The sequence below is a fragment of the Martes martes genome, assembly GCF_963455335.1.
Source record: "Martes martes genome assembly, chromosome: 11".
In the NCBI taxonomy this organism is placed as follows: domain Eukaryota; kingdom Metazoa; phylum Chordata; class Mammalia; order Carnivora; family Mustelidae; genus Martes; species Martes martes.
Window position 1 is genome coordinate 61,827,979 of NC_137899.1, and position 13,123 is coordinate 61,841,101.

At 45.4% G+C, this 13,123-nt stretch overlaps 1 protein-coding gene across 2 annotated transcripts in view; it reads left to right on the forward strand.

Annotated features, from left to right (window-relative positions):
- CHN2 (chimerin 2) overlaps nucleotides 1-13,123 on the forward strand; it is a 284,844-nt gene that overhangs the window by 185,506 nt on the left and 86,215 nt on the right. For both annotated transcript variants that reach the window (XM_080818303.1, XM_080818304.1), the window contains one exon: nucleotides 1,412-1,697. In XM_080818303.1, coding sequence (XP_080674429.1) covers nucleotides 1,412-1,697 — 286 coding nt within the window. The remainder of the gene's footprint in view (nucleotides 1-1,411; nucleotides 1,698-13,123) is intronic.

A 13,123-nucleotide genomic window follows, 5' to 3' on the forward strand; every position in this document is an offset into this window, starting at 1 on the left:
TGGACACTGAGGCTCTTTTTATGCATATAGAGTAAACTGGAGAATTATCTGGACAGTTAGTTCTCCTGTAGTCACTTCTGCCTAAAACTGAGCCAGCTGAGGAGCAATGCCTCCGTCTCACGTAGCTCCTGGGAGCCCTTGTCAAAAGTCTTCACCTCACGTTGCGTATGTGTGCCTGGACGGATGTGGACTTTGTCCATGGGTTCTCTCCAGGTTTAACATTGACCCAAGGGTCATGTTGACTCCCAACAGCAGTCGTGGCACTCCATGCCAGCAAGCCATTGGAGCAGAGTCCTCATGAGTCTTTTATCACAAAATCCCAAGATTGGAAGTCACAGGGCCAGAAAAGCATTGCATTTTCTGCACTTTCCTAAACTTGATCAAATATTTGGTGCCATTTGATCCTTATGGCAGTCCCATAAAGTTTGGGGAGAGCATCCAATCCCAGAATCAAAGTGTCTTCTGACAGTTCATGTATGAACTCTTTGGAATTAGAAAGACCTTTCTCCATAGAAAGAATAATATTAATGGAAACACTTCCCATGCCAGCCTGCAATGGCATATTCTGTGTGTCACCTCAACACTGTGGCTATAGAAGGCTGCTTCCCAATTTGCACCCAGGAATGGTTTGAACACATCTTAGATGATGTCATTATAAGGAAGTACTTCAAAAGTTAGTAAGTGCTCTCGGTATGCAAAGTCTTTTCCTATCCCCCCAGCCCTCCAGCAGCAGGCATGGGCTGTCCCATTGGGGTACCAAGCAAAGGCTGTGAGATACAGGACCAAGGCCAAGAGGGTGCGGCCAGTGTAAAGGGGGAGGCCCTTATAGATTAGATCCCTGGGAACCTGTTGGCAGCAGCCACAGAAGGGAGCTTCGCCCAGCTCCCCTCATCTCCTTTCTGTGGTAGGCACGAGGTACTCTACTGGTGTTGGTCGAAGATGTCATAATAAGGGGACATCAGGGTGAGTGATGGTAGCTTCCCCTGCAGAGGCAATTGGCAGGTAGAAGGAGTAGTTTTCATCAAGGAAATTTAAAAGTAAAATATTTGTAAACCAGGCTCTACCCTCTCACCTTTACAAATGAGAATGATAAGGACTCACCAGCCTTAGTGATTTCTAGGATCCAGTGACACCGTAGGACTGCCTGATCCCACCCCTGCCTCTATCCAGGGATGTAACCTCAAGCAGGTGCCCAATCTCTTCAGATCTCAGTTTTCTTAGCCATAAAACAAGAATAATAATTCCACCTATCTCAAACTGTCTATGATAATTAAATAGGGGGAGGGTAAAATCGTCCCAGGTGCCTAGTTCAGTGCCTGGCATACAATATGAACTCAGAAAGTGTCCTGCTACCTTTCTTCCATGTTCTTACTTCTAACACTATTGTGATTTCTCCTTCTCTTGGGGGCAGGTTTGGAAACCAGACTTTAAACTACAGGCTCTTCTATGATGGAAAACACTTTGTGGGCGAGAAGAGGTTTGAATCGATTCACGATCTGGTCACAGATGGCTTGATAACACTGTACATAGAAACAAAAGCTTCTGAATACATTTCCAAAATGACAACAAACCCCATTTATGAACACATTGGATATGCCACTCTACTCAGAGAAAAAGTATCCAGGAGGCTGAGCAGGTCGAAGAATGAATCAAGAAAAACAAGCGTTACAAATGAAGAACACACAGCAGTTGAAAAGGTAAGCTACATGCGTGATAGAAACGGTCTCTGCTTTTAATCTATGCTGAATAACTGCTTGGTTAAGTATGTATGTGGTTGGCCAGAATGTTGGAAGAGACCCACCCATTCCCAAAGGAATCTAGAATATTCTGCTAGGAGGGATCTTAGAAATCTTCTGGCTCAACTGAGGCCTGGAAGTGTGAATTGATTTGCTCAAACTCATACAGTCAGGCTAGGGCTTCACACGTGATTATTTGTGGGTTTATCTGGAGTTTGAAAAAAAACACTTCATTAATGTTTTATGATGAAAATGGTCCTTGGTTTTAATTCCATTTGAGGCCTTATCGGCTGTCTCTAGGTCCACCTAGCTATGCAAGTACGAGGCATTTGTCTCTGCTCCTCTTAGGACTGAGTGACCACGTGTGGAGCACGGTCAGCCTTCCTGAAGGGGGTCTTACCTAGATAACAGCTTTTACTGACAGATATGGGAGCATTATCAGGGAGAATGGCTATCTCTGGGAGGCTTAAAAGACGGGCTGTCCTTTGCCTCGCTGAGGATTAGAAATTCCTAAGTGGGCGATGTTCAGGCTTCATGGGTGGTGGCCGGATGCCGTGGGGGAGACCTGATTTTCCTCTCCGGTAAGTTGCTGTCTATTGGAAAGGTACCACCACAGTTTGCTAGCAGATTCTTTGGATGTGTCCCTTTAGGAACCATCTGCTTTGCCTGGTCCTATGTGTTTTCCGCTGAAAGAAAGTGACAGCCAGTCCTACCGGTCAGCCCCCACTGAGCCCAGTGGTGAAGGCAAGCTTAGACTGGGACAGATATAAATAAGGGGGGCGGGGGGTTGCAGAATGGTGGGCAATGCTCCTTCTGGTGATCACTAATCCTTAATTCAACCGGAACAGTGCCCCTACCCTCTCCTGTTGTCCAGTGTGAGCATAAAGCAAAGGAACCTCAGGTTGACTGGCTCCCTTGGCTTTGGGACAGAGACACACCAGAAATCACTGGAATAAGGAGGAGGGCAGAAGCAGGCAGCGCAGTGCTGTTGGCAGAGATGGGCATGATCTTAATTGATTTGCTGATTGGATTTTAGAGCCTAGGAGAACCTTCCCGAAAATCACCTCAGCTGAGCAGCTGGCCCATGAAAAAATTATTTGCCATTTTCTCTTTTATAACTCCAGTGTCTCCAGGGCACCTGTCATTCTTTTACAAATAATTGATCTGGGAAATGGTGGGTTTTCTGATTGTTTACGTTTTACCAAGAGGGAAGGAGGGGGCATGATCTCCAACTTTCAGAATTTGTTCCTGTCTAGGCAAAAGCCATTCCTTAGTCTGTTTGTAAAATCTGTTCAAAAGTAATTTAGAATAGAAAATCTGGAAGCTGACCTCCCCAGCCATGACAAATCAGAAGATGAATTGTAAAATAAATCTCTGAAGCAGTGTTTGTATTTCCGAGTCAGAGAGTAATGCCACCAAAAAGGCAACCTGTTACAACGGCAGGCGACACACTAGAACATTTCCAGGAAGAGAGACAAGTCGAAAGAGTACCTCTTATATGTTTGGGATGAGAGTTTAGTTTCTGGGTACTGAATTGATATTTCTAGAGTCTTGTCCTTTGCCAAGAGGGAAGTCTGGCTGCGAAAAACTGGTATTTCTAGATGACATTCCCATAAGGAAACTTGCAGGACAGAAACATGCCCTTCGTCGTAGATCATTTTGTATGTAGTTATTAAAAATTAAAATTTGGGGGAAATTAACAATCAGATTAATAATCACTTTAGGTGAGCTTCCCAGGACACTTTTACCTTTCTGGGAAAAGGTAAATAAAAAAACGTTGAAAGAAGTCCACACGCAAGGAAGGATTTGATGGACAGCTGTTGGTGGTGTGGATTTTCTAGGACGCTAATGATGCAATGTTTGGCTTTCCTGGGGGACATTCTGAACGCGGGGTCTAGTCATTTGCTGGAGGTCGCTCATTTTGTCAGCGAGTTTGTTAAGTAACTTGGTACAAATCCATCTCTCCCTCTCTGACCTGTGTTGACAAGTAGAATTATTAAAAGTCTCAGTCTTGCCAGAAATTCTATTTCCCTGAAGGGCAGGTCAGTGGACTGTTGCCATGGCGGCAGAGACTAGAAAAGAGGTAGCAGAAACTTGAATGGATTGACTGAGAAGTGCCCAAGGCACCTGTCTGATTCGATAATGGCGCATCGTGGAGGTTTTAATGAGTGAAATGGGTAGGTTTCCTAATAATTCTCCAATCCAGACAGCCCGGCATTTCATTTTCCAGACTACTTAAAACTTTGTTCGCCCATTTATTTTATTGATCATTTCCAAATGAATCCAGAGAGACGGTGGTACCTGAAAATCCCAGATTATTATCAGTGTTAATTGGCATAAAGAGATTACCTACCCCATCAGATCTGAGTGGTTTCCGGATTTATCTCCTTCGAGGTGGTTAGCAGTGAACTTGATTTTAATAACTGTAGAAGAGGCAGGGAGGTGGGGAAGGTAGCCCCCCCAAAAAAAAGTTGGGGTAGTTAGCCAATAGCAGCCTTTTTCCTTTCTGATTCTTTAATTGATTTTTAAAACATTATGATACAGGCGCCTGAGTGGCTCAGTGGGTTAAAGCCTCTGCCTTCAGCTCAGGTCATGATCCCAGGGTCCTGGGATGGAGCCCTGCGTCGTCGTCGGGCTCTCTGCTCCGCAGGGAGCCTGCTTCCTCCTCTCTGCCTGCCTCTCTGCCTACTTGTGATCTCTGTCTGTCAAATAAATAAATAAAAATCTTTAAAAAAAAACAACATTATGATACATAAGGGCCACCCATTTTGGTGCATTTAATTAAAATGGTCATGCCCTGTGTGATTTCTCTTATGAAACTTATTTCAGAATTGATTCCATAGATGGATCATCTACTGACGTCCGAAACCAGCATCCGAGCAATAGGATTTAGCATTGCTTCCGGAATTTATAGTTTACAGAATTCGCACGTGCGAGGTAATTCCCCATTGTGTCTTCAGAGCAACTTTGCCAGGTCCATAGAGCAGGAATCATTGTCCCCAGTTCACTGTGGCAGAGTAAGGAACCAAACCCAGCTTTCTGAGCCCCGAGTTCAGAGCTTCCTAAACCTACAGAGCTGTGAGGCTCCATTCTGTTCTCGTAGCCCTTACTGCTTTAAGCAAACACCCCTGGTTCTCCCCACAGTCAGTTGTTGCTAAGAATCAATCAATATTTCCATCAGCTGTTTTTTAAAAAACACACCGCTATTACTAGCTGTACTAACTAAGCTTTCTTAGGAAGGATACTCTGCTGAATCAGACATATGTGACAGTAGTGTTTTCCATGGCACGTGTTTATTCGATGAATTCGGCTTGCCTGTAATTAAACTGCATTTATGCTTTACTGGAGAAAAACCATCCACATCCTTGCTATAGCAAAAACAGAGTTTAGAATATATCTTACCAGTTCATTCATTCCACTATTTTTTCTAACAGCAAAAGTTAGAAAATAGCCTAAAATACCCACGGTTGGGGGCTGTTTCGATGAATTAGGGCACACCCAGGTGAAGGCATACCATGCAACCACAGAAAAGAATAAGAATCCTCGTCCTCACTGATATGGGAATGATTATCCAGAGTCATTAAATGCCAAAAACAACTTACAATATAATGTGTATTTGTGGTTTCGTTTGTGTGAACCAGAAGAAAAACATTTTTGCGTATGTTTTTCCCGCAAAATCATAAGCTGTCCCTTGAAGTTTACAAGAGCTAGTAGTATCATTGGTTGCCTGGCGGTGGGTAGGTGGAGGAGGGATTATCTGGGAAATAAGGGTGGGGACGAGATTCTTCCCTGCTATTTCATACTCTTTGAATTTTGAACCACGGTAACTGCAGCATTCTATTCAAAAAATTACATAAGAAAAAAAAGAATGCATTAGGTTTTAAATTCACCTATGCCGGAGCAAACCCTGAGTAAAACCTCTTCTGAGCTCAAGGCATCACACACATGTACAGAGAGGGAGCAAGCAGGTCCTGCCTCTGGGTTCAGGCTGGTTTTCCCACCTCCCCATCCTGATAGCTCCCTTTTCCCTTCATCTCTCCCTTGGATGCCTAGCAAAGAGTCTGTGTGTAGCAGCCTTTAAGGCTGGGACCAGAAGAGGGTAAAGGACCAAAATCACCACGTAAAGACTTTGATGTGACTGTCCCTGGAAATGGTTGGCTGTCGCTTCCTCACTGGCACTGATCCCCTGGGATCCTGCCCAGCCCTCCCCACATTTTCCGTGCCCCTCCCCCCACCCCATCTCTGCTTTCTTAAGCTGTGAAGACCAGCTTCCAGATTCCTCTTGCTTTCCTACAGCAGTAGGGAAGCCCTCTGATTTCTGCTTGTCTTTCTGTGAACCCAGGAGAGTGACCTTTTCCTGATTGAAGGGCTCTACGCCTGATTAGGACATCTTCCTCTGTAGATGAGCTGTTTCAGACAGGAGTACTCTCTCTTCGACCTCAATCGACCTTTTTTTTTCCTTTTTGAAATAATTCTCTTCTCATCCAGAGTGAGCCTCTCATTGTTTATTTTGTTGTTTCAACGCTAAGAACCAGGTAGCCTGCCAGAGATCTTGGCCCAGCCAGGACATTACATTTTCCTCCCCTGCCCTGGAGCAGGAGGTCATAGCCACACCAGGGAACAGATCTCGAGGTGTCACTGACAGACAGAAGCCTCACAAGTCAGTTGAGCTGAAACTGAATGGCTCTCCCCTCCATTCTCACAGTGATACCTAAGTGTTGGAAGGCCCTTTGTGACTTTTTATTCATCAGAGAGTTGCTCCAGCTTTTGTTGTTTTCATCTTAGAAACGTGATTTTGTCTGTGGGACAAAATCCAAATTCCTCAACAGGATGTTTATAGCTTGTCTGAGCCTGGGCTCCCCTGGAAGCAGAGCCTGAGACAAGGGTTTGGTACATGGGTAATTTGTGAAGGCATTCTAATGAGCAGGAAGGAGAGGTCTGGAGAAGGAAACAGATGAGAAGAGAACCCAGTAGGGATGGATGTTATTGAGTTGGACATCTTCTGAGAAGCCATGTAGAATTGCTCCTAAGAGGAACTGTGGGGGGGGGGCACTGTTTATCTACCACTTCCTTCCTCCTATCCTCTATTGGCTGCCCTATTGGCTGTGCTTGTGAGCTGTTAAGTCCCTCACACACCAGGCTGTGCATGTGGAGAGCGGGGTGGGTGCCCATGGGCATCCCCAACAGTCCTGTCAGAGAAGCCCCAGACAGAAAGTGAGAGGTGCACAGTGAGGACAACTGCTAAGGGGCTGCCCTGTCAGAAGGCAAGATCTGCAGCATTCCCTGGGGGTAGACCTTTGTGAGGGACAGTAAAAAAAAAAACTAATGGAAACGCCCACTACAGCCAGGGCCCACCTCTCTGAGCCTGTCTCCCCCTGCTGGCCTCCCTCACAGGCCTGCCCTCCGCATATGTTCCTGTTCTCTTGCTTCCCCTCCCCCAGGGCTGTGTCTGTTGGCTCCTGTCCATCCTCTAGCATCCAGCACAGCCTCTCTGGTAAAACCTGCTGGGGCTTACCCTCCTTCACACACTCTCAAGGAATCACTCCCACCACAAAATCACCCCCAAGCTTTGCACATAATCTCCTTAATAATTTAACATGCTGTATCCTAAGAGGTAGATGAGACCAATGGTTCTCAAAGTAGGGCCCTCAGGGACCAGCGGCATCAACAGCACCCAGGAGACTGATGGGAAGCACCCCCACTCAGGCCCACCCAGCACTGCTGAGTCAGGGACACTTGGGGGATGGGGACACCTCAGTCTGTGTGTGAGGGAGCCCTGGGCAGCTCCATCATGCACCCACTGTTTGGATGCCTCTCCTCCCCAAGCAGTCGACCTGTCCGAGGCCCAGGTCACCCTGCGGTTCACTCCCCAGCTCTAAATCCTGGCCCACGCAGTGCTCAGCAGAGGACACACCGCCCAGCGAACAGCAGATGGCTCACGTTAAAATGGAGCAGACGGTATCACACTCACCCGGAGGAACACGCATCTCAAACACACCAAGATGTGTGGGTATCTCACATCCCCCCTCTCCCCACCCTTCCTCTGGCCGGCTCCTTCCTCCCTGGGCTAATTTCACTCTTGGAGTGGCAAGAGCAGCGCCTGGAGGAGGAGGGTCTTAGAGACCATTTTGTGCGGCCCCTTTGTTTTACACCACAGGAAGCTGAGGCACCCAGCTCATTAGTCTTGGAGTATTTCAGAGACACCCAGAGGTCATGAAGGCTTGGATAGGAAAAAAAAAAGAAAAAAGAAGAAGAAGGCTTTAAAGTACCCTACAACTTAGAAGTTCTCTTAAAGTTAAACTCTTTGAGGAACACAAGTTATACCTCAGGACTTCTACGTGAATGATTGAAAAGTGGAAAATGAATTACAATTATAGTTAGTCTAGAAGATATCTCAGCAATCAGAACCCAGCAGGAAATGGAAGACATGTTTGCTGGGATTTTAAAGAGAATTTGATTAATAAGGGATTTATCCCAGGGGCTGGCAATGGCAGGAAGCGGTTAGTTACCTCCCCAGGGCTGAAGGGACCTGCAGAAGGCACTGGGTTACCGGTGTCTGATGAGAGCTGGAATGGAGTCTTCCATAAGAGGGGGGCTTCCATAAGTAAAGGGCTCCCACAGAAGCGGGGGCTTGCCCAGAAGGGGGGCTTACATATAAGAGGGTTCCCACAGGAGGGGAACTCCCATAGGAAGGGGCTTCCACACAGAAGGGAGCTCCCATGGGACGGGGAGAGATTCACATAGTGGAGGGCTACGCAGGAAGGACTCCCACAGTCAGTCAAGGGTATAGCCATGCAGCCCCTGACCTGCGGTATCACCCAAAAGGGAGAGGTGGGGTGGAAGTAACCCAACTTCTCTGTCCTCTAGCCTTTGATCTCCTGCCTATATTTATTGCAAAAACTCAACCAGAAACCAGAGAGTAAGAGCTGGGGATATAGACCACATGAGTCAGTCTCCCCACCATCAGTAAAAGCAGGGCAGAGAATGAATTGAGGGAAGGTAGTAGAATGTGGCAGAGAATAACCAACGCAAGAAGTGAATGCAGACCAATTCCATTGGTCAGTGTTAGCACCGTTCTAATTACTACATAAAGTTCAGGATCAGATGCCGTAATTGGCATTAATGCAAGATAACGAGGTAGCCCCTTTTCCTGGATGGGCTCCTCAACTATGCCATTACGGGAAGGATCTTGGTTCTGGGCTCATAGACCTTAACCAAGCAGAGGGGCTGCTTTCATTTGCCAAGGAAAGAGCCTGAATTGTTAATGTAGAAAACATCAAGGAACCGAGAACAATCTGCTCATATTTCCAGGGTCTGGAAAACCTGTAGATTTGCCCCAACAGGAGGTCCCTTGGAAATAATCTGTAACTGACATAACCAGTCTTTTCTCAGCAGTCAAGGATAAATGGAGATGAGCATGACTTAGCTAGTAAAAGTGACAGGCACAGTAATGACTCTTCCTACCTTGCATATACAGAGTCATAAAATGGAATGGGATATAATGCTGTAAGAATGGATTTGAACTTAGATTACATTTGCTCATGAAAACAGGTTTTAAGGAGCCTTATTTTCCATCAGAATCCCCTAATTTATCGTGCAGTCTGAAAAATAGTTGATTTTGCTAGGTTAGTGGTTCTCAAACCGGCTGCAACTTAGAATCACCCCGGGAGCTTAAAAAAAATAAAAAAACAAAACAAAACAAAAAAAACCCATCCCATCTTTGGCCTCTCCTGACTTTTTTTTTTTTTTTAAGATTTTATTTATTTATTTGACAGACAGAGATCACAAGTAGGCAGAGAAGCAGGCAGAGAGAGAGAAGGAGAAGCAGGCTCCCCACTGAGCAGAGAGCCCGATGTGGGGCTCAATCCCAGACCCTGGGATCATGACCCGAGCCGAAGGCACAGGCTTTAACCCACTGAGCCACCCAGGTGCCCCTTCTACTGGCTTCTTAAATCAAGGCCTCCCACCAGTGAAATTCAGGCATCTCTATTTTTAAGGTCCTCCAGGTGATCCTAAATTTCTCATCCCATGGTGAGATGAAATGAGAGACAGGAGGTAAAAGTTACCAGGTATTTGGAGCATTTTCTTAGTGATAACCCGTACCATCTGCTCTCATGCCCCTCCTAGGCCCTAATTTAGATGTTGCGATTCATTCTCTACCTTCACCTGCACGTAGAAAGTCCTCCATGAGAACATTTGTTAAGGTGGTAAACCCTGGTGGTTCAGAGGTTTGCTTTGCTACCTTTTTCCTGGTTTCTTTTTCATATCATTAGACGAGAAAAATCAGCTGGAATAAGATTAAAAGAATTAAATGAAGGGACAAGGAAAAATCAATGTTTCTTCTTTATAGGCCAGCTGGTAGTTTTTTAATGGCAAAGTTTGTAGGACTATGATTCTCAACCTTGGCTGCCCACTGCAATTTATTGGGGTGTTTTCAAAAATACCAATGCCTGGGCCACACCCCCAGAAAATCAGATTTAACTATTGGCATAAGGCCTGGCATCTGGATTTTAGATGCTCCAGGTGATTCTGATCTGCAGCTAAAGCTGAGAATGCTTTGGTTTAGAAAAATAACTAAATCCACTGGATGTATCTTTTATCAGAAAGCTTCTCCTTCTACCAGTCCCTCATTATCAGTGATCTCAAAGTTAGAAATTTACAGAAACAAAAAGGAAAGTTATCCTAATGCAGTCAGTTTTTGTCAGAATAAGATGCACCAAACCTTCTTTATTCATTCCCACCTAAATCTAGAAAACAGTTGGAGAGGCAGCCCTTGCTAAAGTATTTTTATGTAAGCAGTGCCATCTAGTGGCTAAGAGGAGAGTTACCTGCTCGTGACCATCTTGAAGGACCTCACTAACCAGATGTGGGAGTAGTGAGCAAGAACACATTTTCAGCAATGAATCCACTGAATCATTCCCACTTCCTCAGGTTTTATAGCACAGATCAGGCTATGCAATGGCCAGGGTCTGTCCTTTTTGTAATGCGTGCTCATTCTCTGTGTAAGCAGGTGGGCAGCTCTGCTAGCTTGAGACGCTGAGATGTAGAAATTGTCCCAGTGATTGTGATTTTTTAAAAAATAGACCAAAACTTAACAAATGGTAGTTTCTTAAAGGTTAGTTGCAAAGTCTATCAGTGGACAGGACAATGAGTAAAAATAGTTTTGACCACACGGACCATCTGATAGTCTCTTGAGGTCCCTCACACTTTGAGAACTGCTTCCGCTGGCAGAATTCTGGTGGATGAAAAGCACACCTTTTAGAGAAGTTTATATTTGGATGTCTCTAAGACTGGTGTTTGTGGGAATCAGTATGCCGTTTTCATCACCTTTGACTGTGGGCAGTAAATGAGGCTGTCCCCTAGGACTGCTTTCCACCTTCCATTACTGCAGTCTTTGCCCTCGCTGTGACCTCAGAGCTCCTCCCATTGGCTTTCAGTGGGGTGGGCAGCAAAACTGACCCTGGGCCTGTGTCGTTCGAAGCCACTCTCTGGGTAATTCTGATGTGTTGTCTCAATAAAGAACCATGGACCCAGTCTTATTCCCTTCCCTGCAGAGATGAGAAATGAGCCCAAAGCTCGAGGTGACACGGTGGCAATGAATGCTGGTGGGATAAGACACAACTTTAGGGAATCCCACTACTTTCTTTCTCTTGCAGTGCTTCTCCTTCTGCCACCTTTCTGTCTCTCTAATCAAGATTTGGCAGTCTCCTCACCTACACCCCCTTGGTGAGTTGCTCTCTCATCTTTGCCACCTAGAACCTATGACTCCTCTTTGGGAAACCGCACCCAGAGCCAACCCCCCTCCCACTCTCAAGTTCTGTGCTTCTGGTGCCATCAAACCCAGTCCCTAGCCCAGAGGTGGGCTTGTCGTTCAAGGTTGCTCTGAGGAATCCCATTTCCCTGGCCACTGGGGTTGGTTCAAGAGTGGACATGCGGTCAAGTCAGAGCCACTGAAACGTGTAGACTTTCACTGTGAGTTTCAGAAAGAAGGTCGATTGTGCTTTTTTTCTGTTGAGTTGGATTCAGCAGGAAGTAGAGTCTGAGTGGCTGAAGTCTTCCCTCTGATGCTGAGAAAACAGAGCTGGAAAGGAAGAGACACAGAGTCCTCAGAACTTGGTCTGTGCCTCTACCAGAGCTGCCCCCAGAGCCTGCCACCCTCTGCTGGGTATTTCAGTCATGTCAGTTATATGAGTCGTCTAATTCCTGTAGAGCTTCTTAGGTGTGGGGATGGGAATGTTTAGGGTTGAGATTAGATGTCTACTGTCTTTATAGCCAGAAGAACTCTAACTCATACCACCCTCCTCAGGGCCCCCCACCCTCTTCTATCCTGCACTGACTGCCCACCTTATTAAGAAAGTGAAAGTTCAAGTCTTCAAATTCAGGCCCATTTTAATTCTAACCAGACAATCCACACTATTCTTCTTTAACATGATGGTGTTACGTTGGAAAAGGGAACATCTAGTGTTTACTGAAATGGGTAGGAATGTAGTACCTGGATTACCAGGTGGACATGGGAAATAACCCCATAACCCAAAACCCTTCTCTTGTCACCTGGCTCTGTGGTGAGTGTATCTGTTGACTTCTTCATAATTATCTGCATCTAAATAAGATTAAGGCAAATTGTTAAAGAGTTCTAGTGAATTCTCATAAACTGGATTTTTATCTATTCATGATTCGGCCATGAAGTTCTTATGCGTGTGTGTGTGTGTGTGTGTGTGTGTGTGTGTTAACAAAATGGAAAGAAAGAGCTCTAGCTGGAGTGTTGGATCTGGTTCCTGTTGAACATGCGCTTCTACCGCGCCCCACCCCACCCCCGCCACAGGTTACCAGTAAAATAGATGCTATAAGCTGGAAACCTGCAGCAAAAAGTCAACGTATTATCTGTAGTAGTTATGAATTAAAAGCTTGGTCTCTAACAGTTTGTGGGGGTTTTCCCAGCTGTGGGGAAGAGGAAGGATTTTGTTTCCTGAATAATTTCCATTGACATTAATGGAAATGAAATGGTCAAGGCTACATCTTGGGTTATTTGTTTTCATTGCCTCTGGAACAGGTTGCAGAGCGGGCATTACTCATTTTTCAATAATGAAATGTCTGGCTGGGTTTTATGATGACAATTTATAAATGTCCCAGTTGGTCTTGTCTCTCCTCATACATAAGCACTTAGAAGTTTCCAGAAAGTTAATATTTCACTTTGTACCTAGTCTCTATTAATGAAGCTAACGAGGCCCAACCATCAGAAGAATAAGTTAAAGTTTCCAGATGCAATTTTTACGGTTCTCATGTGACTTGGCAGCTTTAAAAAAAAAAAAAAAAAAAGTAAGAAGTCAATTCGCTGTCACTTGCAACAGATCCTTAGTTAACTCTCCAACTGAGAGTCGGGAATATGA